The sequence below is a fragment of the Numenius arquata genome, chromosome 5 (assembly GCF_964106895.1).
Source record: "Numenius arquata chromosome 5, bNumArq3.hap1.1, whole genome shotgun sequence".
Taxonomy (NCBI): Eukaryota; Metazoa; Chordata; class Aves; order Charadriiformes; family Scolopacidae; genus Numenius; species Numenius arquata.
In genome coordinates this window covers 40,210,730-40,235,655 of record NC_133580.1, presented here as the reverse complement: position 1 = coordinate 40,235,655, position 24,926 = coordinate 40,210,730, and the positions used below count along the sequence as shown (strand labels likewise).

Sequence of the window (24,926 nt, the reverse complement as noted above, 5' to 3'; positions counted from 1 at the left end):
TTTCACCTGGTCAGAAGGATGAAATATGCACTCACTTCCCCCCAACATCATTTGCATTTAAAATCTAATTCCATTTTTCACTTTCAAAACTTTTCATGCCAATACAAGTTACTAATTATCTGGCAAAGTAATTAGATAATTTTCCTCTACTCTGCAGAGAAAATTAAAGCAAATCCCACTCCTTCCATCAGTTATCTTTAATGGCTTTATTAGAAAATATTTTCTTACCCCATAAACAAGTTCTCCAACCATCCCATTCCAGATTTTCGTGTCTGCATCCCTTGCCCCATACTTGCCATCCCCAACAATTGTGAGCTTATATTTGAATCCACAGTGTTTAGCAATTTCTGTAGCTAAATCCACACAATAGCCCTCATATCGATCATTTCCTTCAAGCATTTCATGATTTTTCTTCATCATGACGTATGGGGACTCCTGCACAGAAAGAACTTGCCTTAGCTACTCAGTAAAGAGACAGATCTATCAGCTGCACTTCATAGATTAATATGTTTCCTTTTACACGTGAAAAAAAAGAGAGAAGATAATATCTGAATCATACATGCTATGTATATGTTAATTATTAATGTGACGTGTCCTTAGCAAATTTAAAAGCTACGTTCTCTACAGTCATACATAAATAACAATACTTACAGGTATAGCGATTCCCAGCAGTATGTTAATAATGACCATGAATGTTAACAGGAGTTATGCATTCAGAGAAGAAAAAGTAAGTTCCAAAATCAGTTTCTTTCTCTCATATAGTTTGGATGGAAGAAGGCAAAGGTATTTAGTTGCTTTTGTTGTTGTCTTAATACAAGAAAATTCCTTCCTATTTGACCACCACATCCCTCCCTGGGAAAATACTTCAGGGTCTCCAGGCTGTATCTTTATTGAATTACTACACAAACAATAGGTAAGTTATCTATAACTACGCAGTAAAGTTCTATCATCAGCAAAACTGGTGATGAGTCATAAGTCGTATGAAAGCAATGTATCTCCTCTTTTGCTCAGTTGTTACCGAACTATTCTTGCATGCAGTGAAATACCTATGCTAGCCTGTGACTTCTCCAAACTGATAAAGGAGCTGTGCACCTTACAGAAAAATGACAGTACATAATGTTATTTACCAGACAACTAAAATACAACTTCTAATGTTTTAATTTACACTGCAACAATCCAAAGCAGCTACAATTCTGAAGCATAAGAGGCAGTCTCTTTGCTTTTTGGCAAGTTCCATTCTCTAAAACTAACACTGTGGTTCTGCCTCTCAGACAAAGCTCCTCTCCTTTGAAAGCAGGTATTTAATTTCCATTTTCAGGTCTAAAAATTTTAACTTTCGAGGATGCTTAGTCAATGACAGTTTCTCTTCTACAGAACAAAACCAGAATACTGAATCACATACATTTCCTTAATTTCCAGATTTTATTTATGTATCATAGTGAGTAACAGGTCACAACCCCAAATAATAAAAAGACAATATATTTAAACTAGCATACTGATTAGAAACAGATCACTGTAGAACAGACTGCCTTTTGACAAAATATGAGGTTAATTACCAAAATAGTGGTGACAATAATAGTCTTATTCTCTAGTCCTGAAGATTCATTTCCAAGAGGGCCATCAAGAGGATTCACAACCATTTTGTCCACTTCACTCCAATATCCAATCTAAAGAGAGTTTATAGGATGCATAGACACCAGTGAATATGAACTTTCATAGAAAAGATAAAGCATGTTATTACTAATGCCCTCGATTTATGCTCACAGAGAACTACTTTAGCTATGGATTTACCAGTGTAAATATTTCTATTTATGTAGTTAAAGACTATAACAAATAGTAAAAAGATTGAACTAATGATATTTGTTCACATTAATTTGTTATACCAGTATACCTTTTCCACTCACATTTTAACAGGTTTTAGTATCAATATCACACACTGTAGGATTGAAAGGGTTATGAAATACTCCAAATTAGGAAGACACGAGCAACTGGATTTTCCCGAAAGGTTCGGAATTAGAGCAGAAATATAATCACATTTAAAGAAACATCACTGAAAAGCAGTATTCTCCATTTGTCATTCAGTAGCAATTTCCCCAACTACTAGCTCACATTTAGCAATTCATATCAGAAAGCAAAAAGTTTAATCCACAAAACTGAAAATACTCTTATGTAGTACTTACCAGAAATAACAACTTGTATTTGTTAGAAAGAAACAATATATATTTTTACTTTGTTCCGCAAGACCATTGTAGATACACCTATGAATATTATAACAACTCACGCATTAATTAATCTACAGTGTTTCATTACCTACCTTAACCCATTGCTTAGCATGGTAAAACCTTTAAAGACAGTGTGAGACAATTCAAATTACCTTCCGAGGACCAGTACTTTTGAGTTCCATGATGTTTATTGTAAAATTGATTCTCTTTCCATTCTGATCAAACTTTATATTCCCTGTCAGACCTTCCACCTGAACCTATACAGATGAAGATGAAAGTGGTAGAAGAATTAAGTGTGTTTCTTTTTAGAAAATGCATTTTGCATTTCCATAAATGATTATTGATATTTCAAAATCATTCAGTTTAGACTCTTTTCTATATGCAATATATTATCTTAGTATGAGACGTGTTCCTGAGTTCACTTCCACATTATTCCCAGCAAGATCCAGGTAGGTTAGAAGACTGGAAGGTTCTTTTCAAGTATTTATAGAGAACTTCACACATGCACTCATCCCAGCATTCACTCGAGGGAAGCTACCTGTTTCAATGCCCTTTCTATTTCTACACCATGACCCCAGGGTACAGCTGGATTTGCAAGACAATCTCCAGCATTTCCTCTTCTGGAGATCTCAATCCTCTGTTTACGCAAATTACGGAAAGCTTCTGTCATCACTTGAACAGCATCATAGGTCAGAGCAGATGTATACTGAAAAGAAGTGAAAATATTTGATTAAAAACCAGCTTCAGCTTCACTACACCTTCCAATCCACTCGTTAATCCATTAAACATAGAAACTTATTAAAAATAAAAAGGGCAGTAAGATATACTTGAAATTTGACCAGTTTTTCTTTAGTTTGGAGGTCACTACACTCTGAGGGTCATTTATGCAAATTAATGAAGTGTTCTCCAATTAGAATGGTTCGGCCATGCTAATAAGTTTAAACTGAAGATTTACAGCTTTTTTCGGTGTGAATTACATTCCTTTCTCACTCCAACTGTGTAACATTTCTGTGTTCAGATATGGCTGGAACTCCATGGAGGTGAAAGGGGAAAAAAAGAAATAATTTCCCCAATTATCTTGAGTTAGCCTCTAAAACCAAGAAATTGTTCCTTTGAGTGCACTCTTCATGGAGATGCATTTGTATACAGTTCTTTAGACTACACACTGATACACAGAAAACCAAACAACATATATTTCTATATATGTGTGCTTAACTTTGTTAAATATAAAAACTCAGGGGTAGCTATTTTCAAGTATGCAATACCCTGTCAACACCGTGCAAAACCAGGTTTTGTGCTGAGATGTCTGGAGTAAGTGGTGCCCCTCAAAGAGCAATATAGGCAAGGAAGAGCTCCATGTTCCTAATCTGACACAATATAAGGACCTCTACAACTTCTGAGACATCAGAGAAGAATCCTGCAAATGCATGCATCAGACACGGGCTAAACAGTCAAAAGCAGGTATCTTCAGTGACTGGAAAATTTTACATCTTAACTAACTAACTGAACAGAAACCACAAGTGCACGTACACTGAGGACTATGTTGTATGGGCCTTATGAGTCCAGAACATTGCAATCATGCCAAATACAAGGAACATTTTTGGAAATATGGCCCAGAAAATAACTACTTACAGCCTCATGAATGAATGCAATGATCCCTATGAAGGCTATTAGATGCTGAAAATATATAAACTGTAAAGTGGAGAGAAATGATATATTGGCTCTTTGCTTCAATGGCTCAGACTTTAATGAGAATTTTAATTAGCTAGCTCAAGTCATGCAGAAGGCTCTTGTAATTGTAATCAAGGCAGGCTCCTGAATTGAGGTAATTTTTGTATGCAACTGTTAGACCTTGGAGAGGAAGAAAAGGGAGGCGGGACTCTTTTTTTCAGATATTTAAGCTTACTCGGTGATTAATGTGAATCTTCTCACGGAAGTTCTCCCAGTGACTTATACAGAAATCAGGGATCAGAACAGCAGAAGAATGAAGTGAAAGACTGGCTGGAGCCAATACTACTTTCTACTACTGCAGTAGCAGTGACTAAGTGGTAGATGTGGATTTGGAGAGGAGAGGAGAGGAGAGGAGAGGAGAGGAGAGGAGAGGAGAGGAGAGGAGAGGAGAGGAGAGGAGAGGAGAGGAGAGGAGAGGAGAGGAGAGGAGAGGAGAGGAGAGGAGAGGAGAGGAGAGGAGAGGAGAGGAGAGGAGAGGAGAGGAGCCCCTGACTCATTTTTTTGGGGATAACTAGTAATACTTCTTTAAGTGTAGCTCTTTGAAGTACATATTGAACCACATTAGCATTTTGAGAAAATGTGGATACAGTACTGTCATTAACCACTGAAACATACTTTGGGTAGCAGAGAAAATGAGAGGTTGAAATTGAAACATTATAGTGCTATCTAATCCAGTTATTCTACGTTTCATTTGATCACTGGGATATGTTTAATATATTATCTCAATAATATTGACCCTATAATATATAATTACTGGTCAGAATATTCACAATTCAGTTTGTGTAGGGCGTTGCCTATCAATATATATCTGTACGTGTATACATGTCATCACACATATAAAATCCACATGCTTTAATTTACGTTAAGTCAGCTTTAATCTAAGTATCTCAAAATATTTTACAAGCATCTTACACCTTCATGTTGTTGGAGATGTCATGAAAGCAAACAGCCCATGCATCATTTCTTACTGCTTTATTCTGCATACACTTTCAGCTCCTAATAACCTTCATGGGGCTCATTAAAACTATCTATAGCTTAATGAATAGATGTAAAGTTGCAAACTAAAACAAAACAACTCATCACCATAAGCAAGAAATGATAGACATATGACCAGCTCATGCAAAGGGGTGTCTGTGTGTCTGTGCCTGCATAATAAAATCGTCATAAGTTAAAGGATACACTAGCCCTGTCTTGATTCACTTTGTTTTTACTGGAGATTCATCCACGTTCAGATCTGCACTATTAAAATAAGTGGGAGCACTATTTGGTATATTATTCTGTTAAAGTGGGATCAGCTCTTACAGCCTACTACTTTTACAGCAGTCTAAATTTCCTAACTTCATTTCTATCCTTTTCAACTTTACATGATAAAAATCAGTAACTTCAATACAAAATTGTATAGGTACTATCCTATAGTTCCTACAGAAACACCCATATTAATTGAAGCATGACAAAGAATATGCAAAAAAACCTTGCTTCTCCTAATTCTAGACCTATGATAATAATAGGCTGAAAATATTGATTATAATATAATGCACTGAAGTGCCTAAGAATTTTATGTTATTTGCTATGAAACATGGACTGCATGCATGTCATATGAAAAGAATTCTCCCTTTCTAAATAAATGCTCTAGTTGTTAAGCAGGGAAAACACAAAGTCCATATGTGATTTTATTCAACTTAAATTGAAAATGTACTATAGACTTTAATAAAATTTGTAAGCTGCAATTGTGAAGATGAATATGCAAAGTAATGACAAAACAGTCATTCCAGGCTAAGCAGAAGATATTAAACATGTGCTGTCAAATTATAACTGGCAAGATGTTGACTTTTGCAACTTTTGCTGTTTTCCAGTAATTCAGAAGATACCAGAAATCCTTAATTAAAAGGTCCAATATCGTATTTTTTACAATCAGTATCTGAATCTTCTGGAGATTAAATTGCAGAAGACACCCCCAGAAGCACAAGATTTTGTTATACATACATTTTAAAGCTGTAAGATATTATAAAAAGATGTAATGTTAGCCTGTTAGTCTTGTGTTCAACCCTGTGTCTGTCCATGTGCTGAAGACATAAAGTTGAAGGATATGCTTAGAGACTTAAAATATAGCAATAAAAGAATATACTTGAGCAGTGAAAAAGAAATGAAAATGTGAAGACAAATAAAAAAAAAAGAAAAAATGGAAGTATTCTGAATCATAAGAAGTCAAATACTTTTTCTCTCAATTTGGATATCTGCGATGTCTGAGTATACCCTTGCCATACTAGTTGTTTTTTTTTACAGTCAGAGAAGAGAAATAAGCATTTTAAGGTGTGATTCATTTGACCTGTTAGACACCTTCTTTAAGATGAAATGAATTGTGCCTTAAGATTCCATTAATTTGATCTCCAGTGATTTCTGAGACTACTGGAGGAGTCCAGGGCAATCAGCTTAGATACATATGTCTACACTGTAGGCACACTAAAATTAAAACTACTCAAGGGGACTATGAACTAGCCATTCAGCCCTAATCTAACACAACAGTGAGAAAGACAAACAAAATAATAGGATATTTTGGGCAGAAGCTGTACCAGCCAAGTCAAAGAACACAGTGCTAGTATACAAGACACAAGGGAGATCTTGGCTAGAACGGTGTATCCAGCTGAAGCAGCGTTCAAGAAAGCTGAAATCTGTCTGAAACAGGCACAAAAGAAGGTTCCTCACTACGTGTGGGGGGCTGCTATTGGGATAGCAGAAGGGATGCTGTCACTAACAGAGGTTAAGAGAAAGGAGGTCTAAAATCATATGCAAATATTTTTCCTTAGAGAGAGGTAAGAATCAAAGAGAGGTAATGTAGGAAATGTCCTTTATTGCAAGAGTAAGTGGGTAGAATCAATGGGTACAAGCAAATGTTCAGCATTTTTCCCTATATTTAAACATACTTAAATATCAACAAATATACATCAAAGGCAGTAAAGACACAAACTGTGTTCTTATAGCTTATGAGTATTTTAAATGTTCGGCTTGCTGCGCTATAGCAATTTTTTTTCCAATGGTTCTCTACACATTTTAATCACCTTAATTGTAATACTTCACTAAACTATACACAGACTAAATTGGGATATCAAATGGTGTCTTATTTTAATACATGGTACAGCTCTATTTTGCTCTGAGAATTATATTCAATAAAATCTCTCATCTGAATTCTGTGCATTTTTTCCACAACAAAATATTTCTCTACTTGGATGCTAGTATATACCACAAAAGCAGAATTGCCTTTTCATAGTGCTTTGTACAATAATTGTGCTTTTTGGTCAAAACAGCCACAAAACTCTATCAAATTGTTTGTAATTTCAGATGTAACTGCTAGAAACTGGTATATAGATCTAGAAGCATTCCTACATTTTTATATATTATATATAAAAAACAGGTATATACATATATAAACCCATAAGCAAAAGGAACGAGAGACAGTTACTTGCCAAGAACTAGTAAAGGAACTGGGTAACTACCTCCTGTGACTTTCAGGGTAGCTAACCTAATGCAACTTGGGTACCTATTTCTTAAGGTTCTTTCTTTAATTAATGTAGCTGGGGGCTATTTTGAAACGGACAGTACTAAACACTTTGGAAAACATTTTACGGTGGCCTGACAGATGAAAGAGTTAGTGGAAAATTCATAAAGCAATAGGAAATGGCTACCTCCTTCAGGATCTCTTGTGATACCTTGCATACCATCAGGACAGAGCACAGGAATGCAAACAGTTACTTTCAATAGAAATAAGAGACATTGTCAAATATTGTACAGATAAATGTCACTGTAAATCCAGATGGTTTTTAATTGTGCCCATAATCATGCATTGTTCTCATTTGTTCTGTGCAGGCATTGGTATGAATGGGATCCCTATGAAGCAGCGTGGGGGCTGGTTGCCATTCAAACTGCAAACGAGCTGTAAGTACAGGAGCATCTCCATTACCTATGGGCATGTTTCAAACACTGGGGACATGAGGTAGAGGTCAGGGAGCCCAGAAAAGACTGAATGCTTGGCTATTCCTGTTTGGTCTTTACATTAGAATGGAGCTCTTGTGAAAACAGGCAGTCTTTACAACAGACTTGCTTCCAGCTGAAAATAACTGCGCATATATATATATATATACACACAAGATATTTGGAAATGTCAGCTGATTATTTGTAAATTTTTTATAACAATCCTGGTCCTGACTAAAAGGGGAAGAAAAATGAATAAAATTTAAAATTACTGGATCTTTAATTTTTTTGAAAATTAATCTCAGTAAAGATGGGGTTAAATATCAAGCCCTCTTTATCTTGACAAATATACTATCGTTATTAAATTTTGTTTCCAGAGGTTGTCAGATCAACTTACGTTGTGATGATAGCCTTTATTTAAATGCAATTCCAGCATTCTGTGTGCAGAGAACAGCTAAACAAATAATAGGTATTTTTTCTCTGAAATGCCATAATGTTTTGGGCAGAACATCAGGTGCAAAGAACGCCTTAAGAAACCTGTCACCTTAGAAAAATTTAAGTGTTCAGGTCCAAAACTGCTATCCAGAAAACCTGCTGATTTTTGTGATATGTTTATGTTCTTTAGGTATCTCCTTGTTTGGTTTAGAAAGGCTGCTTTCTAGGAACATCCAGAACAGCTTTGGTTTCTAGTCCAGTAGGTAGGCACCTGCCTAAGCCTACATCCCTGGAAATCTAACTCCTACATGAAAGACATGCTCATAGCACATCCAGCAGACACTGACAAGACTGGGGCACTTCCATTATCCTAACACTCTCACTGTAGGATATTTATAGGGAAAAGTGACCTTCTTTCACTCCTAAAACAGAATATAGCAAAGATCACAAGATTTATGAACTCCAAGGTGCTTGGCCTTTCTACCTATTTCACCTACTACTCTAATAGGAAGGAGACTCCTGGGCTGTAATTCCTCCTCCTAGATTACTACCAACCCAGAAGAACACTCTTCTCACTACAGTCATCAGAGGTGCTAATTCAGCACCAAAAAAAAGAATGCAGGTACCCGCCTTTTTTTTTTTTTTTTTTTTTTCACTGAGGACAGAGGTTTTAAAGTACTTTGGTCTTCCATTAGACTTAATGCAACGGCCAAAGAGAAAAGCTATTGCTACTGTAAAACAGACATTTCTTCAAAATATCAGAAAGATGTCAGAGAAGAAAAAAATTACAGAACTGGGCAAAAGTCTTGGCAACAAAGTGAACCCTCTGTCTTCCAGGAGGAAGCAGAACAGTGCCAGATCTTATTAATGGCACTGGCATTTGATTCTACTGAAGTTCCAGACCTTTTCGATTCAAAAGAACAGGAAGTCAGCATTCATGTCTTATACTCGTTCAGGAGCGTTACGAGAGAAGCTGTGTGGGAATTTATCCCTTCCATTACCCAGAAGGTCGAATTAGCCTAACATTGTGCCCCCTTTATTTTCTGAAAATGCATTACAGAGAAAGAGCTCCACCGTGTCAGACAAGTTTAGAAATCCTTTGACGGTCGTCTCAACTAAGCCATCTGTGCCCACAGAAAGATGGGCTTTCAAAAATGTCCTGCCATTTACTCTGGGTCCACCATGTTGTTTTGTCCCAGCTTTTGTTGATCATGGCCAATGGATCAGCTGGTGAGATGATTCAATATGGATCACTTGGAGAGCGGTCAGTAATGATGCTATAAGTACAGTGCGCTGCTGGACAAGGCTTTTATTTTGCTGTTGCTCCAATAATCATGTATAAGCAATTGAAAGTCAATAAATTACTGAAGTAGACACCAAGTTCTGCAAAGTGTTCTCCTAGCCAGTGCCCTTAAAAACAACATGGCAGTTTGTATGCTAGTACTAAAAAAAAAATAAATCAACCACAAAACAAAAACACGTTCACAGCTGTAGCCTTTTTTTCTACATCTATCATACTATGCTGCAATACAAAAATATCTTTCCATTAAACACTTCTCAATGAGAACAAATAACTATCAAGTATTAAAGCAAGATCTTAAAAGGAGTACAGTAGCTTTTAGTGCAAATCTTCACACTGTATCTTTTTTCTCTACCTTATACATTTCCTTGTCCCTCTGAAAAATCCTAAATAATTAAAAATAAATAAATCAGGAGGACACCTAATCTCTCCTTACAGTAAAGGCAGAAACAACTCTAAACTATTCATAATTTACATATTTGTACAAATGTAAATTGTACATTCACTACATTTGTGCAACAACTTCTTTGAACCTGAAATGGTGGAGATTCTTAAAATCTCCAGTCATTATTCAATGGCTGAAAAGTTTACTATCTAACCTCATTTCTTTTTATTAAGTTCCTTAAAAAGTCTATTAATTCTTGCCCTGTTCTTTTTCATTTTTCTAGGAGCTTTTTAAAACCTCCTAACTCTCAAACCTAAAGCTTACTCCTGGTGAACTTTAAATCACCAAAAAACACACAGAGCTTTACAAAAAATTAAAACCAATTACTTGGATTTGAATCCATAGAGCTTGACAGAAATAATAAAAACAATTATTTGCATTTGAACCCGTATCATTTTACTTATATAAAAAGATGTTGTTTTCTTCCAATCCATGCCACTGTGGAAAATATACACACTGACAAAATAAGATAATTATTTGTGTAATTTTATTTCTAACTTTAAACAGAATGCATTTGCAAAACAGTAATGCCACTGATGATAAAATCACCTTTCATTTACTGTAAACCACAAAGACCATAGGCCTTTTTAATCGTCACTATATGAATACGTAAAACCTCTTTCTTCAAGGGTAAGCTACAGAAAAGTACGCCACTTTCTCAGTGTTAAAAATCAGCCAGATCCAGCAGCAGAAACTGAAGCCTATGGTTATAACAGCGAAACAGAACAAGTAGGAAAATTTAAAGCAGAGGATGAAAACAAAATCTACAAACAGGAAGGCAAAAAGACTTCTCTGAAAAACCATGCTGTAAGAAATGGATGTGAAAGAGCTAGTATGAATGTTTAAAGTGTTAAAGCGGGGGTTTTGGATTTGGGGTTTTTGGGGGGGGTGGTTGTTTGTTGTTTTGTGAGGTTTTTTCTTTTTTTTTTTCTTTTTACTGCTTTACCTTAAAAATACATTTGAGTCTTTTTAAATTCCTATGTTCTATCACAAAAGCCACTTCCTCTTCAAAAATTAATGCTTCAAAAAAGCATTTGTGACTTACAGCAGATATAAATTTTAAAATATAAAATGCTAATAAAATTAATAATGCTAATAATTAATAATAAAATTATTGATGCTAATAAAATATTTACTGAAATACAGTCTTCAATCTCTGCTCTTTTTATGATAAAAATGGCCATCCAAGCATTATTAACTATGGTAAATATCCTTGAGTTGAGCTTTTAACCAAAAGAAAGTTATCGAGATGATCATAAAAATGTATTCCAGACCATTTTCTAGTAGAATAATTCATGGTTAGTAACATTAATGAAATGGTATAAGAGAGATTAGAGATCACATCATTCTATTTTATAAAATGACTGATATTATATGAACGATAAAAACCCGAAAATTCCATTACGCTCTTCAGCTATATAATTTTTACTCGCAGTCAACAAAAAGTCCTACATAGATTAATGGAAATAAATTATTTACCATAGAAGCTGAACAACACTCCAACAAAAATGATTCTAAATTGGAATTTCATATGAGGATTCTTTAGATTGCAATTTTTGATTAGCCTTTAAATAAAGCCACACTAAGTGATCTTTTAGTGATCCTCAGCACTTTTCCCAAGAAACATCTGGCCACAGATGCCTCTCCAGCTCTGAGCCACCACCCTTCTGTGCCTTTCACTTACATCCCAAAAGGCTGTTTCCACTTTGCTGACCCCTTTTTTTGAATGACACATTCCTACTACTACTACTTTCATCTTTGTTTACAATTTCCCCTTTGTCCTCTTATCCCCATTTCTCCATCAAGCTCCCCTGTCCTAAATGACATTGATCTTGGTGAGGCCAGAGGCATGCCTGATCTCGCTGAGCACTTGGAGCATGTAGGAATAGTAGCTTTCTTCTGTTTATATCAATCATATTCAGGTGAATTGCTGGTTGAGAAAAATGATAAAGAGTTCCTGAAAAAATAGGCAGGACAAATCCATTTAACTTTGTTGACTAAAGGTCCTTAAACACTTGTAATTAGTAGGAATAAGTGGATTCAAATTCAAAGAAACAAAGCTGCATAGAGACATCAGGACATGGCTCTGTTGTTTTCGGAAGTCTGGCAAATACTTTTGCTTTAGCACTGTTCAGCCACTTTTACTTGCAGGATCGAAGAAGCTGGGTCAATAGGCCCTTTGTATGTCTGAAACAAATCTACAGATATTGCCTCAAACCACCCGCTGTTTTCACTGACTAAATGTTCCACTCTTTAATTGAGTTTTCCTTAAAAAAAAACCCAACAAAACCAAACAAACCAACTATGCTGGAATGAGTGATTACTTATGCAAAAGAGCCTTAAGCTACTAAAAGAAGCATGAAGTTTAACACTGCGATTTTTTATGCCTACATTTTTCATACATTTTTTTGCAAGTAGAGAAAATTGAATACTGGGATTCAAAGCCCAGTGAAACCAGGTAGCTAGAAAGCCAACTGCTAGATGTATATTTTTTATGCCCAGCAAACCAAAACACAAGGACTGGAAAACATATACAGAAAAATCTCACAAATCTACAGTTTTACATGGGCACTTTAAAAAAAACAACCATTGACTCCAGTTCAGGTCCTGATTAAATCACATAATAAATACTGAAATTAACTACATTTTAAAATTCTTATTTATAAATCAATTATAATCTACTTAAACTCAGGCATAATCAAATCACATTTTTCCATGAAAAGTGTAGCAGGTGCTACACTTATAACTCTTATTAAAATGCCTGGTATTATAAAACCGTTTTCCAACACGCTGCAATTACAAGAGACATGCCCCAAAATGAAGGTATTGTTTAATTCATTAATTGTATGCTTTTGCTTAGTTGTCTATACCTAGTTCAAATGCTTTCTGAATTTCAAGTTTGAAGAAATGTTTTCATTGTTTTCTTCTTTATTCCTTATTAACAGTGTGTCATCTAAATTTTAATTATTTCTGCAAGGTAAATCAGTACTTTTGTCTGCATGTTCTCTGTATTCCATCCTTGAGGTAAATAAGCACCAGTAGAGTTGAACCAACTTCATTTCAATTACAAGCTTTCATTTACAAGCTTTCAATTACAAGCTTCATTCTTCCTGACTTAGAGTTTAAGATTGGCAGTTTTCAACGTTTGCAATTTTATCATAAAAAGCACACTGTTTGGTACTACACAAACATTTCACATTCTAGAGCCACATTATCTTTGAAAAAAAAAAATATGTATTTTGTAACAGTTTTCTAAAAGACTAGATGACCCGGCTATAAAAACGAGACTTGAAAATGTGAAACTACTAAAGGCAAAATCAGAAGGTGTCCTCGTTTCAGCTGGGACAGTTAATTTTCTTTCTAGCTGTTGCTGTGTTTTAGGTTTGGTATGAAAGGAATGTCAATAATGCATATTGGTTTAGCTGTTGCCAGGTGATGTTTATATTTTTCAAGTACCTTTTTTCAGCTTCCCATAGAAGCTGAGAATGAGCCTGGACAGAACCATGGAATGGCCAACAGAATGTCCCATACCATAGATGTCACCCTCAGTATATAAATGGGGGTTGGCCGGGGGTGGGAATCCAAGATCACTGCTCGGGACAATGCCAATTCATGAGGCAGTGAGAGTGACTTGTGTCATTATTATTGTTGAATTACTATTATTATTTTCCTTTTCTGCTATTGTTTCTATTAAAATATCTCTATCTCAACCCACAAGATTTTTTTCCCCTTTCCCTTTCCCCTCCTTTTCTCCCGCTGGGGGACAGGGGAGAACTGCACAAGCAGCTGTGTGGTCCTGGCTGCCAGCTGGGGTTAAACCACGACAGAAGGCAAAAAGAATCCATATTTTTGTTACCTTAGCTACACATTGATTGCTTGGGGGTGGGCAGTGGGGAAGATTATGAAGCTTGAAAATCTGAAAATCTGAAACACAAAGTTTCACAGAGCCCAGCATATTTGTAAAGTCACAATAATGGATCAAAAGGGGATTGCCACTTGTTATTATCAGGCCCTTATAAAATTAAGCACAGTTTTTGTTTTGCTACTTGACAAAGAAATTCACCAGGATGCTCTATGGTATGTTTCAAGAACTAGCTCTTCTAGAATCGCAGACTAATACCACCCTCGGTTACAACAGATATATTCTAAATTTAATGAGGTAAACAGTATATCATCTCTTGAAAGATGAAAAGACCTTTTGTAAAAAGACAGCAAAGCACTAGTTTTAGGTGTCCCAACTTAATCTTCAAATCTTGTGTTTTTTATCAGTACAGGTACAGTGCAGCAACAAATATAATCAATGTCTCTTCTCATCAACGTCCTAAGACAACATTTTCTTGTAATTAATATTTTATAAATCGTGAAAATACATTTTTAAAAAAGACCTTTGATTCAGGTCCTCTTCTGGGCATCTGTGAAACAGATTTTCAACAGTGTTTTTCTTTCCTGAAGAAATGTACTTTATCTTAGAAAGAGGTGTCTTTCTCTGTTTTCAGGACTGTACTTTGATATTGTCATATGTCTTGTCATGTCAGCTCAGTCATATTCCACTGACTTGCACTTTATAATGTAAAATGAATCTATACTTCCTTTAGGATTACAAAAGGAAGATAATACAATACAGTTGCAATGCTATTGCCTGCAATGAGAGCATTTGGAACCCCGGAGATAACATTACCTGCTAGGGACATGTAACCTCCCCTCATTTCTGTATTGATAATACAGGACTTCTATTAGCCTTTCTATATGTTTCATACGGAGTTTGCAGTGACAGCTTCCTAAATTCCATGGGAACTAATGGCAAAAGCTCATTTATAACCACTGACAATCTGGACAACTGCCTCAAAACCAAAAAGGGAAAAAGGTTATTCGTAAGATCACAGAAGGGACAAATGTAACACCAGGGTGTTAACCTGCTCAGTAACTTAGATTGTTATACACTATTCCAAGGAGTAAAGGATAACAAACACAGCTAGAATATTAATATAAGAAGGAACTGCATGTTCAGGAAGAACAGGTAAGGGATGTAGTTCAACAAGAACAGATGAAAAATCCTGTATTTTAAAGGAATGATCAAGTGCACAGATATTGTATGAGTGTCTAAATTGGCAGTAGTATAGAAAAGCAATGGAGAAAAAGATCTGGATGTTGGTGTGTATCTCATGATAAATATATTTCAACAGTGTCATGATGGTGAGGAAAAAAGAGTAACACAAAAGGAGGCCCTGAAAAGAGTACTGCCTCTGAGATACATGAAACCATTATTTCGATTTCTACAGCACAGCACTCAGATGTGGTGCAGTACCCAATCTGGCATTTCAAACAAGACGGGTACCAATTAGAAGGATTCCAGACCAAAATGACGAACAGGATCTGAGAGTAGAAAATTCAAAGGAAAGGGGATTATTTAGTTTAGCAGGCAGGAAAGCAAGGACACATATGGCAGCCATCTTCAAACACAGAAGGACAGCTAAAAGGAACTTCCTCACATCCATTAGAAACAGATAAAGGGGAGTAACAGATTAGGTGATACAAAGGCTGATTTCGGTTAGACAAAAAGCAAAAAATAAGACTATTTAAGCTCTGCAATAGAACACTTGGGGAAGCTGTGAAATCACAGGAACTGCACAGGTATCGCTGATTCTGCTATACCTGCTCAAAGATCTTTCTTGCCGTGTTTCTGTGATTTCTATGATTCTGATGCTCTGCCTGTAACTCCCTCAGGTATGGGAATGAAATGTGACATATCTCTGTCCTTACATGTAACAGCAGGCAAAAATGACTAGTAATACATGTATAAGAGTAAAAGATAGAAACCAACACAAAAAAATACAGTAATTGATATAATCAATCTCTCCAAACATTGGAATATACATCCATGTTTTTCCCCCCACCAATACCTCTAGCTTATAATTTAACATCAGTCTCGATCTTTTGATTGAATATCAGTGCAATCCTGTATATTCCTTGAGCAGACACTATATAAAGGAAGACAGATCAGCCTTTTAAATTGAATTTAAACCATGTTTTATGTTAATAAGATTAATGAAGTGTTTCGATTCATTTATTTTTCCTATCCATAACAAAATAAATCTCAAAAAAATAAGATACTCCAAATAGTCTCCTTCAGCCCTTTCAATTTCTAGTAGCCTTAAAGGGCCCACCATGGAAGAAATAAAGGGAATACCTGTGATGCAGTTACAGATTTTAATACTATAATAAAATATTGCAACCACTTCATCTTATCTAACACAAATGAAATTTCCGCCTACTGTAGTACTAGAGGTACCAGAATCCTTTGCACTGTCTCCCACTGATTTACTTTTCCATCAATGAGAAAAACTCCATCTTGGTTTCAGTTAGACTTTTTTAATTTTAGTCATGCCTTTTACGGTGATTATTTCCAGACCACAATTCTGCAACATTAGTAGGTAGGTAGGCAGATTTGGGCACTCAAGAATCAGAGAGGCAAAAGAATTGTAATAATCACCTACAGCCACATCCCTTCCCTTTTTTCCCTAAATGAGACCAATATTTATCACATATATGACACGTATGTAAGACGAATGTATCTAAAGGCATGACACAGATTCTAGTTTATTTTGTCAAACTTCAAATGAGAAATTCACTATGTTATTAAGATTTTAAAATACAAAAATATCCACAGAAAAATCATAACTTTTACTAAGTCACCCTGACATTTGGCCTCAGAAAAAAGGAATCTACAAACTTTATTTTTTAGTTTAAATTAAGGTTGTGTGCTTTAAAGTTTTTTTGTTCCAGGAATTTAAAAAGAATGGTTCTTCCATTCCTTGCTGAAACTTCTTATCCATCTCATTATATATCAAGAATATGCTTCATATTCAAATTATAGCACAAATAAAAGTGATGCCTAGAACATTTGCCATTTATCTTTTTGTCTTAATACATTTTAGAGTTAAGTATACTCATTCTTAATAAAATTTTTGATTGTATTACTTAAAAGAAAATTATTTAGCTTCAAAATGGCATTATTCTTTTTAACATCTTGCAAGCACTATGATCCTCATAACGGTCACAGAAGATAAGAAGGTACTATTATCCTAGTTTTATCCAGAGGTAAAACTTGGGTAAAGTTGTTTAAACACTTGCCCAGTGTCACACCTTGTGTCACTCAGGCCTGAAATTAGACCATGATTCAGTACCTCTGGCATACCATTTGATTTTAAAAGTCTTTGCAGGATTTAGGCATCCGTCTCCAAGTAACTGTCTCACCATTTCTTGAGGAGATTATGTTATATCAGAAAGTGCTAGACCTGTGCTACCTGGAAGCCTACATATGACTACATATTTGCCTTTAAAACATTTCATAACACAGAGAAAGAGAAAAACCAAAAAAAGTCAGTAGATACTTAATAAATCATCACATCCAAAACAAGTACCTAACAAACTGTCAGGTGCAGATTTACAGTGACACAAGAAAAATTGAAGTTGTCTTGAACATTTTTGACAGTGCAGCATCTTTGCTCAACCAGTCCTATGATAGACAGTGTTAAAAGTACCCCAGAGAAATATAAAATTGTGTTGGCACAGCTGATTTTGAAGGGCTTTCTCTGTCTCTTGTCTTTCTACTCCCATTCCCTCACTTCCTGTACATCTGTCATGGTCAAAATAAATGTAAGACATACCTTAATTGTACTAGTGTGTGCACCAGGATATTCTTTTTCCTCCAGTGTTGACCAACGTTGTATAAATTTTGACACCAGAGGATCATCATAGTCAACTATCTGAAATCCTGAGACGTTAGCTCCTCCAAACTGAATTTTTGACAAATCTCCATCAGTAAATCCCTGGGCACAGAAAACATTATGTCTGTTATTCCAACAGTCTTGGCAGATATCTCAATGGTATATAAAAATAGTTACCGTACGATTTCCGCTGCAGAATTGTAAACCAACTCAGACAGGATCCAAGTTTAAACCCTGGGCTGCCAGGATTAAGTCCTCAGCTCCGCCGGCAAGCAACGCCTCTTGTTGCTCACTAGACATACATCTTTAGAGACTGGATCTGTCCTTGCCAGGCCTACTTTCCTGAACATTCCTGTTAATTTCAATGGGACTGCTCAAATGAGAAAGGGAACACTGACATGAATAACAGTTAGGCGAGGAAGTTTTAGCCCGGAATACTTACAGCCACAGTTGTGTCCTCTTTTTGCCAGGAACACAAAAGCATGTGAAAGGACTTACCATCTCCCCTGCCTCGTCCCTTCAGTACAAAGGACTACTTCTCATTCTTACAGATGGTTTGTTTTCCAAGTTCTGTGTTTCAACTTGCCCCAAATAACCATACAAATGAATTTACGTGATACTGATTTCAGACATTACAGTTTAAATGAATGCACTGAGTGAATGTAAAAAGTAGCAGCAACTTCAGACCACACTATCAGAAGTTGCTACAATTGCCAGACTAGGTGCTCTTTAATTACTGCATATTAATGATACTCATCAATGATGATGTGTTTCTGCATGCTAATGCACACTTCTACACGGATCATGAAACTTTAGTCAGTATTATTATGAGCTTGACTTTCGAACAGGAACATTCATTGTATACTCTTCTCCATCTATCAGCATGTTTTAGTCTTAGATCAATTTCTTGACTGACTGATCAGACTGGAGGATAACATTATTACAGTCAAGAAAAGAAGAAAGAAGGCGGATCAAGTGAAGATGATGAGATATGATCAAGTACTAGGTAAGTTTTCTTTCTGACAGGGAAAAACACACTTTTAAAATCATTAGCATATCTATTTTATATGATGTTATACAAAAGAACTATAATATTTGCATTTAAACTGTATAAACATGTAGGAAGAAAATATGATATTAAACAGCTTGAAAATACAAGATTCAGTAAGTTTTAGATCTTATGGGCTTACTGTTACAAACTTAAAGTAATGGCTCAAATAGCAATCAGTTAACATAATGAAATACACTAGGTAATTTTTCTAAAATGTTTACTTCCCTTAAGACTCAAAATACTATTTATACAACATTTGCAATGCAAAATACGAATGCCTAACAGTTAGGGAAATTTTCAAATGTCTTAAGACTTTTATGCTTGCTTTGTGAATACCAGTACCTTACCTTCTTTATCCTAAAAATTAGTTAATAAATATACAAATGAAACCCCACTGTTCTGCTTTTAAAGAGGCCTTTAGAGTATAAGGCTTCTTCACACGTGGCTAGCGATATACATGATTCTTCACAATACTGCCTGCCTGGAGGGGAGAAGTCTTTTGATCAAAGGTTGGGCGGAGACAGGGGTTATGTCTGAAGTGTGACAGACACACTATGGTCATTCTGTTTCCTCGGTCCCCTCAAAGGACTATGGAAGACTCTCTGGGCCTTGCTGAAATTTATATAAAATGCTATCACACTCCAAGAATAAATGATGGAAAAAAAATGATTTAGAGGCACTCACACCATGCAACCCCCAAAACTCTTTTCTGGAACAGAGTAACTGCGATTCAAGCCTGCAGAATTTGCTTAGTCTGTTACAAAAAAACCATTGGATTAGCTTTCCTGGCTGCAGTAAGTAGGCGTTGTTGACTTTAATGTCAGTAAAATGGCACTTCACCTTTACACACAATTTTAAAGAAAAAATACTTTGACAGAACTGAGTTTCCTGAACTTTCCCCTTAGGAACGCTATCAGCTATACTGCCTGATCACCTGTGTTCAAGAACAGATTCATTGAAACTGATTACCAAGCCAATCTGAGGAATGAAGATGGGTAAAGCTGATATTCACTAGTCTAGCAGAATGAAAACTAAGAACAGTAATTTTAAAGTACTTTAAAGGTGAGAGAAGAAACATCAGTTTGCGGAATGAATGTATCAGCCTGTAACGCAGAAAGTTATTTTTTTGATTTCCGTACTCTACTTCTGTAAAGTATGTAGAAAAAGGGATGAAGTGCTACTGAAGGTGGCGAGCAACCTTCATTCCCACTGATGGGAATATCACAGAAGGCATCTAAAAGCTGAAAAGACTCAGCCAATAAAGCAAATACCATCTCAACACATGCATTCATTTAGGAAGGATAAAGTCATTTAGCTTTTTTCTGTTTTTTAAAATGCATTTAAAACAAAATACTAGTTGATGTTCTTCCACAAACAGCAAAATAAGTAATACAGGTATTTTAAATATTAAAAATGCTTACCAGATTTGCAATGATATAATGGTATCCTTTAACATGTTTACCAATTGTGATAACCTGTAAAAAAGAAGAAATACCCCCATAATGGACAATGTTCGCCTGAAACTTAAAAAATACAAAATGCAGTATGATGTTAAAACTAGTTATGAGCTTTATGGTATGCAATACTGAGTTTGTTCAGTGCTTTACTCTTCATTTTACCTAAAGCACCATTGAACATACTCTCTGCTGGTGGAAATTAGTCATTTTGAAGTCCAAGTCCCAAGATCTGTAAACAGAGGAGTTGAATGCTAATTACTATGCTGTGTATTAAAGGAACAACCTGGACAGGAGAGAGCGGGCATCATGCAGTAGAAGCACTGTGTCTCAGAGACTCCTGCTTATATTCTGCTCCCTTTGTAGCAGAATTGTAACGTTCCTTGAACTAGTAAGAGTTTAGAAGCCCACTGACACTAATGGAAGCATCTACATTATGAGGAAGTCTTTTAAAATTAAAATTGTTTTTTAATGCCCTAAGGCTTCCTCCTAATCTTCCTCAAAGACAGCTGGGGGTTTCTCAGTCTCCACTGGCAGGCATGTAGCATGGATTCTTCTCCCAAATAAGCCTAATTAAGGCTATGTCTGCGTGGAGAAGTTTGCGTTTTGAAACAAAACACTTCTGCAGAAAAAGGATGTGGGAGATAAGAGGACTCTAGAGGTTTCTTCCATCTCTTGAACAATGAAAAGAACTTAAATCAAGAGAGGATGATTCATTTATTTCCTCATTTAACAAATGACTAAAATATTCAGAATAGGTATCCTGTAACTTGTATCAGTCTAGTAGTGAACAACATTCCACATACTTGCTTCAGTTACAGAAATATAATGTAACTGAAGGCAGTGTTTAACACTAAGTTTTATGTTACTAGAGTCTGAAACAGAGAGGGATCACGTTACATAGGCCACAGAAGTTATTCAATTATTCCGCTTTCGAGCTCAATATATACATGATATATGAAATTAATTATTCTAAAATAGTTACTTGGTTCAGACTACTTAAAACTCATTACTTATTGCAAGGTTTAAGAACTACGTTCAGATGTATTCCTTCTGCAGCTGCTGCTTCCAAAGAAGTTTCAGTTAGATCAAACATATTAGCTCTCCTGCATAAAATGTTTCTTTGTCATTGGTATCTGAGAAAACGGCCAGTAACTGCAAGTCTTTGCATCAGTGATTAGTAACGCTGCTCTAACTGCTTCTGGGTACTATTTCATTAATCTAGCTTTCTAAATCATTGCACTTTGCCACTCATCGATATGAACACTAAGGATGCTACCAGTTAAAACTCTGAGAAGACTGAGTGGTGGCTCCAAAAGCCATGATGAAAGAGCTTGGACACAAAAGGTATTTACCAGTGTCCCTAGTTTAGACTAGCATCTCAAGCAGGGATAGAGAAGTGGCAGTAATTGCACAGCTGCCCAAAGGGTGTTATCAGGGGGGAATGAGATTCTGCAAAGGAAGCTGGCTGAGAAGACACAGAGGCTACATAATGAAGAGCACGGTAACACCTACCTGCCAAATCAGAAGAAAGGAATATAAACTAGTTTGAGGACAGCTGGGGAAGTGAAATACTTTTCAACTTCAACTTACATAAATCATTGAAATCTGCAAGAGAAACTATAACATGAGACAAAAACCAAGAAGGATGAAGCAACTTTGCAAGCACGTTATGTGTCTATACAAAGATCCAAGGACTACAGACTGTACTTGGTGAACCTGAGGTTGCCACCACAGCTTAATATGTTAGTGGGATAAATCAAAGCACTACAATACAAGGTTTGTTTAAGAATATAAAGGAAGGAAGAAAGTAAAGAGGTTGCTGCTCTTTGTATCAAGAATCCAAATAATACATCAGTATCTGGTCAACAGAAAACCTGTTATATGGCTCTCAGTAAAAAAAACACAGGAAAAGAAAAGGGATACTGATACACAGCGTCCCTCATGAAATGAAGGAAACTGCTGAGTGGTTTTCTTTTTTCTGGGCAGGAATTAAAAGGACTTTTTAAAGAATAGATCTGATAGCAAAGCAAGACTTGAAGTACATATTTTGCTTTTAGAAAAGAAAATCACAACACCACACTCAAAGGATACTCACAGGCCAAGAAATCCATTGCTCAGAACAGACCTTCATTTTAAGAAATGGAGAAAATTAATAGAGAAACAGTTATTTTAGATTTTATTTTAGGCTACTCAAGAAATTTAAAGTGGGTTTACTTTTTTATGTAAGGAAGGGAAGGTACAGAAACAGACTGTAAGGATAACGGACATAGAAACAAGACCAAACTCCAGAAACTGCTAGGGTATCTTGTAAAGAGAATTTCAAGGCTAAATCCATATGAGACAGCTGACACCAGCTAAAGAGACCATGTTCTAGGTCATAGCAGTAAACTATTTTGAGGAGAACAACTAATTGGAATGATATTAACTGACCTACGTGGCTGATCCAGTTATCTAGAATTCTTCAGTGACATACAAATCAAAACAGCAGAAACAAAAGTTTATCCATCTGTATGCTTAATGAGTAGCACAAGTCTGTGGGGATAAGCCGAGAAAATCTAAGACTCAAAAGAAGGCAGAATCTATCAAAGTGCAATTAGGGTAAGAAAAATATCCCAGAGATGCAACCAAAAGAAGAAGCAGCCAAAGAAAAAAATAGGTCTGTTACTAATCAAATAGATAGTAAAAATGAGTGGTAACTAAATGATAAAGAGGGGTTTTGTCTTTAAAAAGTAGTAAAAGGAGAAACTGAAGAAACTTGCAATCAGTCAAACTTTCACATCAGGGAAAAGATTATAATGAATATTACATACTTAATTTTAAGAGAATCTATAGGACAATAACATGATAAACAGTCAATATAGTCTTGTCAAGATCAAAATATGTCAAAACAATTTATTTCCTTTCTCTGACATGATAGCTAGCCTAATAGACAATGAAGAAACAGCAGATGTGACATATCCTGAGCCTAAAAAGGCTTTTGTCCTTTATGACATCATTACAAGCTTTTAAAGGAACACAGACAAGACACTGTGAGGTAAGTGAACAACCGTTTGAAAAGTCACAGAGAACCAGCTGAATAGGACCTATAAGTACTATTTTTCTCAAGCACTGCTCTACTCAGTACGTTTCCTGACATGGATAACACATCAGAAAATATGATTTTAAAAAACTGCAGATGATAGGAGGGCTGCAAATGCTCTGGAGAACAGGATTAAATTCAAATTGAAACAGTTTGTGGATATGAATTCCAAATAAAACAGAAAAATACAATCCATTCCATTTAGGATAATGCTCATTGCCTGAGCCTCTCTAAAATGTAAGGACCTTCATAATAGACACCAAAATAACAAGCCCTTCAATAAAGTTAAAAACCGATATATCTAAACTCTGATGATATATCACTACAGATGCTGCACAGTCTCACATGGTCAAGCTCAAGCCAGCAGGGAGCTATTACAATTTTCCATTGTGCTCTGCATGCATGAAAAGAGGAAGATACAGAGACAGTAAGACCTTCACAGACACTAGGATTGAAGAGGTGGAAATGAAGGTAATGCAATAATTTGAATCACAGCAGTGAGATGCTGTTGTGAAAAAAAAAAAGTAAAAAACATATCATCATTTTGGCAAATAATGTATGTGTGAGTGGAGAGAAGACATTAATTTTCTGTTCTATTTAAAGCTCAGGAGGCCTTAGCTGTGGGAAACCGCATCCAATTTTGGTTAACATACTTTAAGGATGAAACAAATTGAAGAGAGACCCAAGGACAGTAGGAATGACGAAGAGTTTAGAAATATGAACTACGAAGGGAGTTAAATGGAAAAGAGAAGCTGTTGATACAGCCTTCCCAAGATGTAAAAAGTTCTTGGAAAAAGCATTAGAAGTAGAAAATACTTTCCAGGTGTAAGGAAAACTAATCCCTAGACATGATGGGGCTTTGAGCAACCCGCTGTAGTGGGAGGTGTCCCTGCCCATGGCAGGGGGGTTGGAACTCAATGACCTTTAAGGTCCCTTCCAACTCTAACCATTCTATGATTCTATGATTTATAACACACCATATATAGTAGTATCAACTACCTATAATATAGTATACTGCTTAGGTCGTGAAATAGCCTTAATGAGATTTTTTTTTTAATTAAATAATCAGGATATAAAACCATATGGAATCATCCAGATAGAATTATCTTGCTTTTGAGCAAAGGGAGGGATTATAGGATTTGTATGTTCGCTTTCTGCCTGATATATACGTCGTCCTCAATACAAGCCTGCCACTTCCAAATGATGCATAATAATCACAAAAATAGGATCAAGAGAAATGAACTCATTATGTTTACTTATAGAATACAGCTAACTGCTGTCACTGAAGAACGGAGAATAGCAAACCTGATCAACAATGTCGTTGACTTTATCGCGCTCACAGTCCAAAATCACTCGCCTTTCCTTTTTTACCTCTAGATCTTGAAACAGTGATCGGTAGGTTTCATCTTTTCTGTCATTGTTAATATTTCCTACATTGATAGCAGTCACTTGCCATTTCTTTTCAGCAGCAGAATCCAGCACAGCTTGCAATGTTGATAAGCCTAGTGAAGCA

General features: G+C 35.9%; 1 protein-coding gene across 3 annotated transcripts in view; it reads right to left on the bottom strand.

Annotated features, from left to right (window-relative positions):
• Nucleotides 1-24,926, bottom strand: part of GRIA2 (glutamate ionotropic receptor AMPA type subunit 2) — a 91,828-nt gene that overhangs the window by 19,564 nt on the left and 47,338 nt on the right. For all 3 annotated transcript variants that reach the window (XM_074147096.1, XM_074147094.1, XM_074147095.1), the window contains exons 4-10: nt 24,719-24,915; nt 20,299-20,352; nt 17,767-17,928; nt 2,761-2,928; nt 2,375-2,479; nt 1,557-1,667; nt 229-435 (exon numbers count right to left, since the gene is read on the bottom strand). In XM_074147096.1, the coding sequence (XP_074003197.1) occupies nt 229-435; nt 1,557-1,667; nt 2,375-2,479; nt 2,761-2,928; nt 17,767-17,928; nt 20,299-20,352; nt 24,719-24,915 (1,004 nt within the window). The remainder of the gene's footprint in view (nt 1-228; nt 436-1,556; nt 1,668-2,374; nt 2,480-2,760; nt 2,929-17,766; nt 17,929-20,298; nt 20,353-24,718; nt 24,916-24,926) is intronic.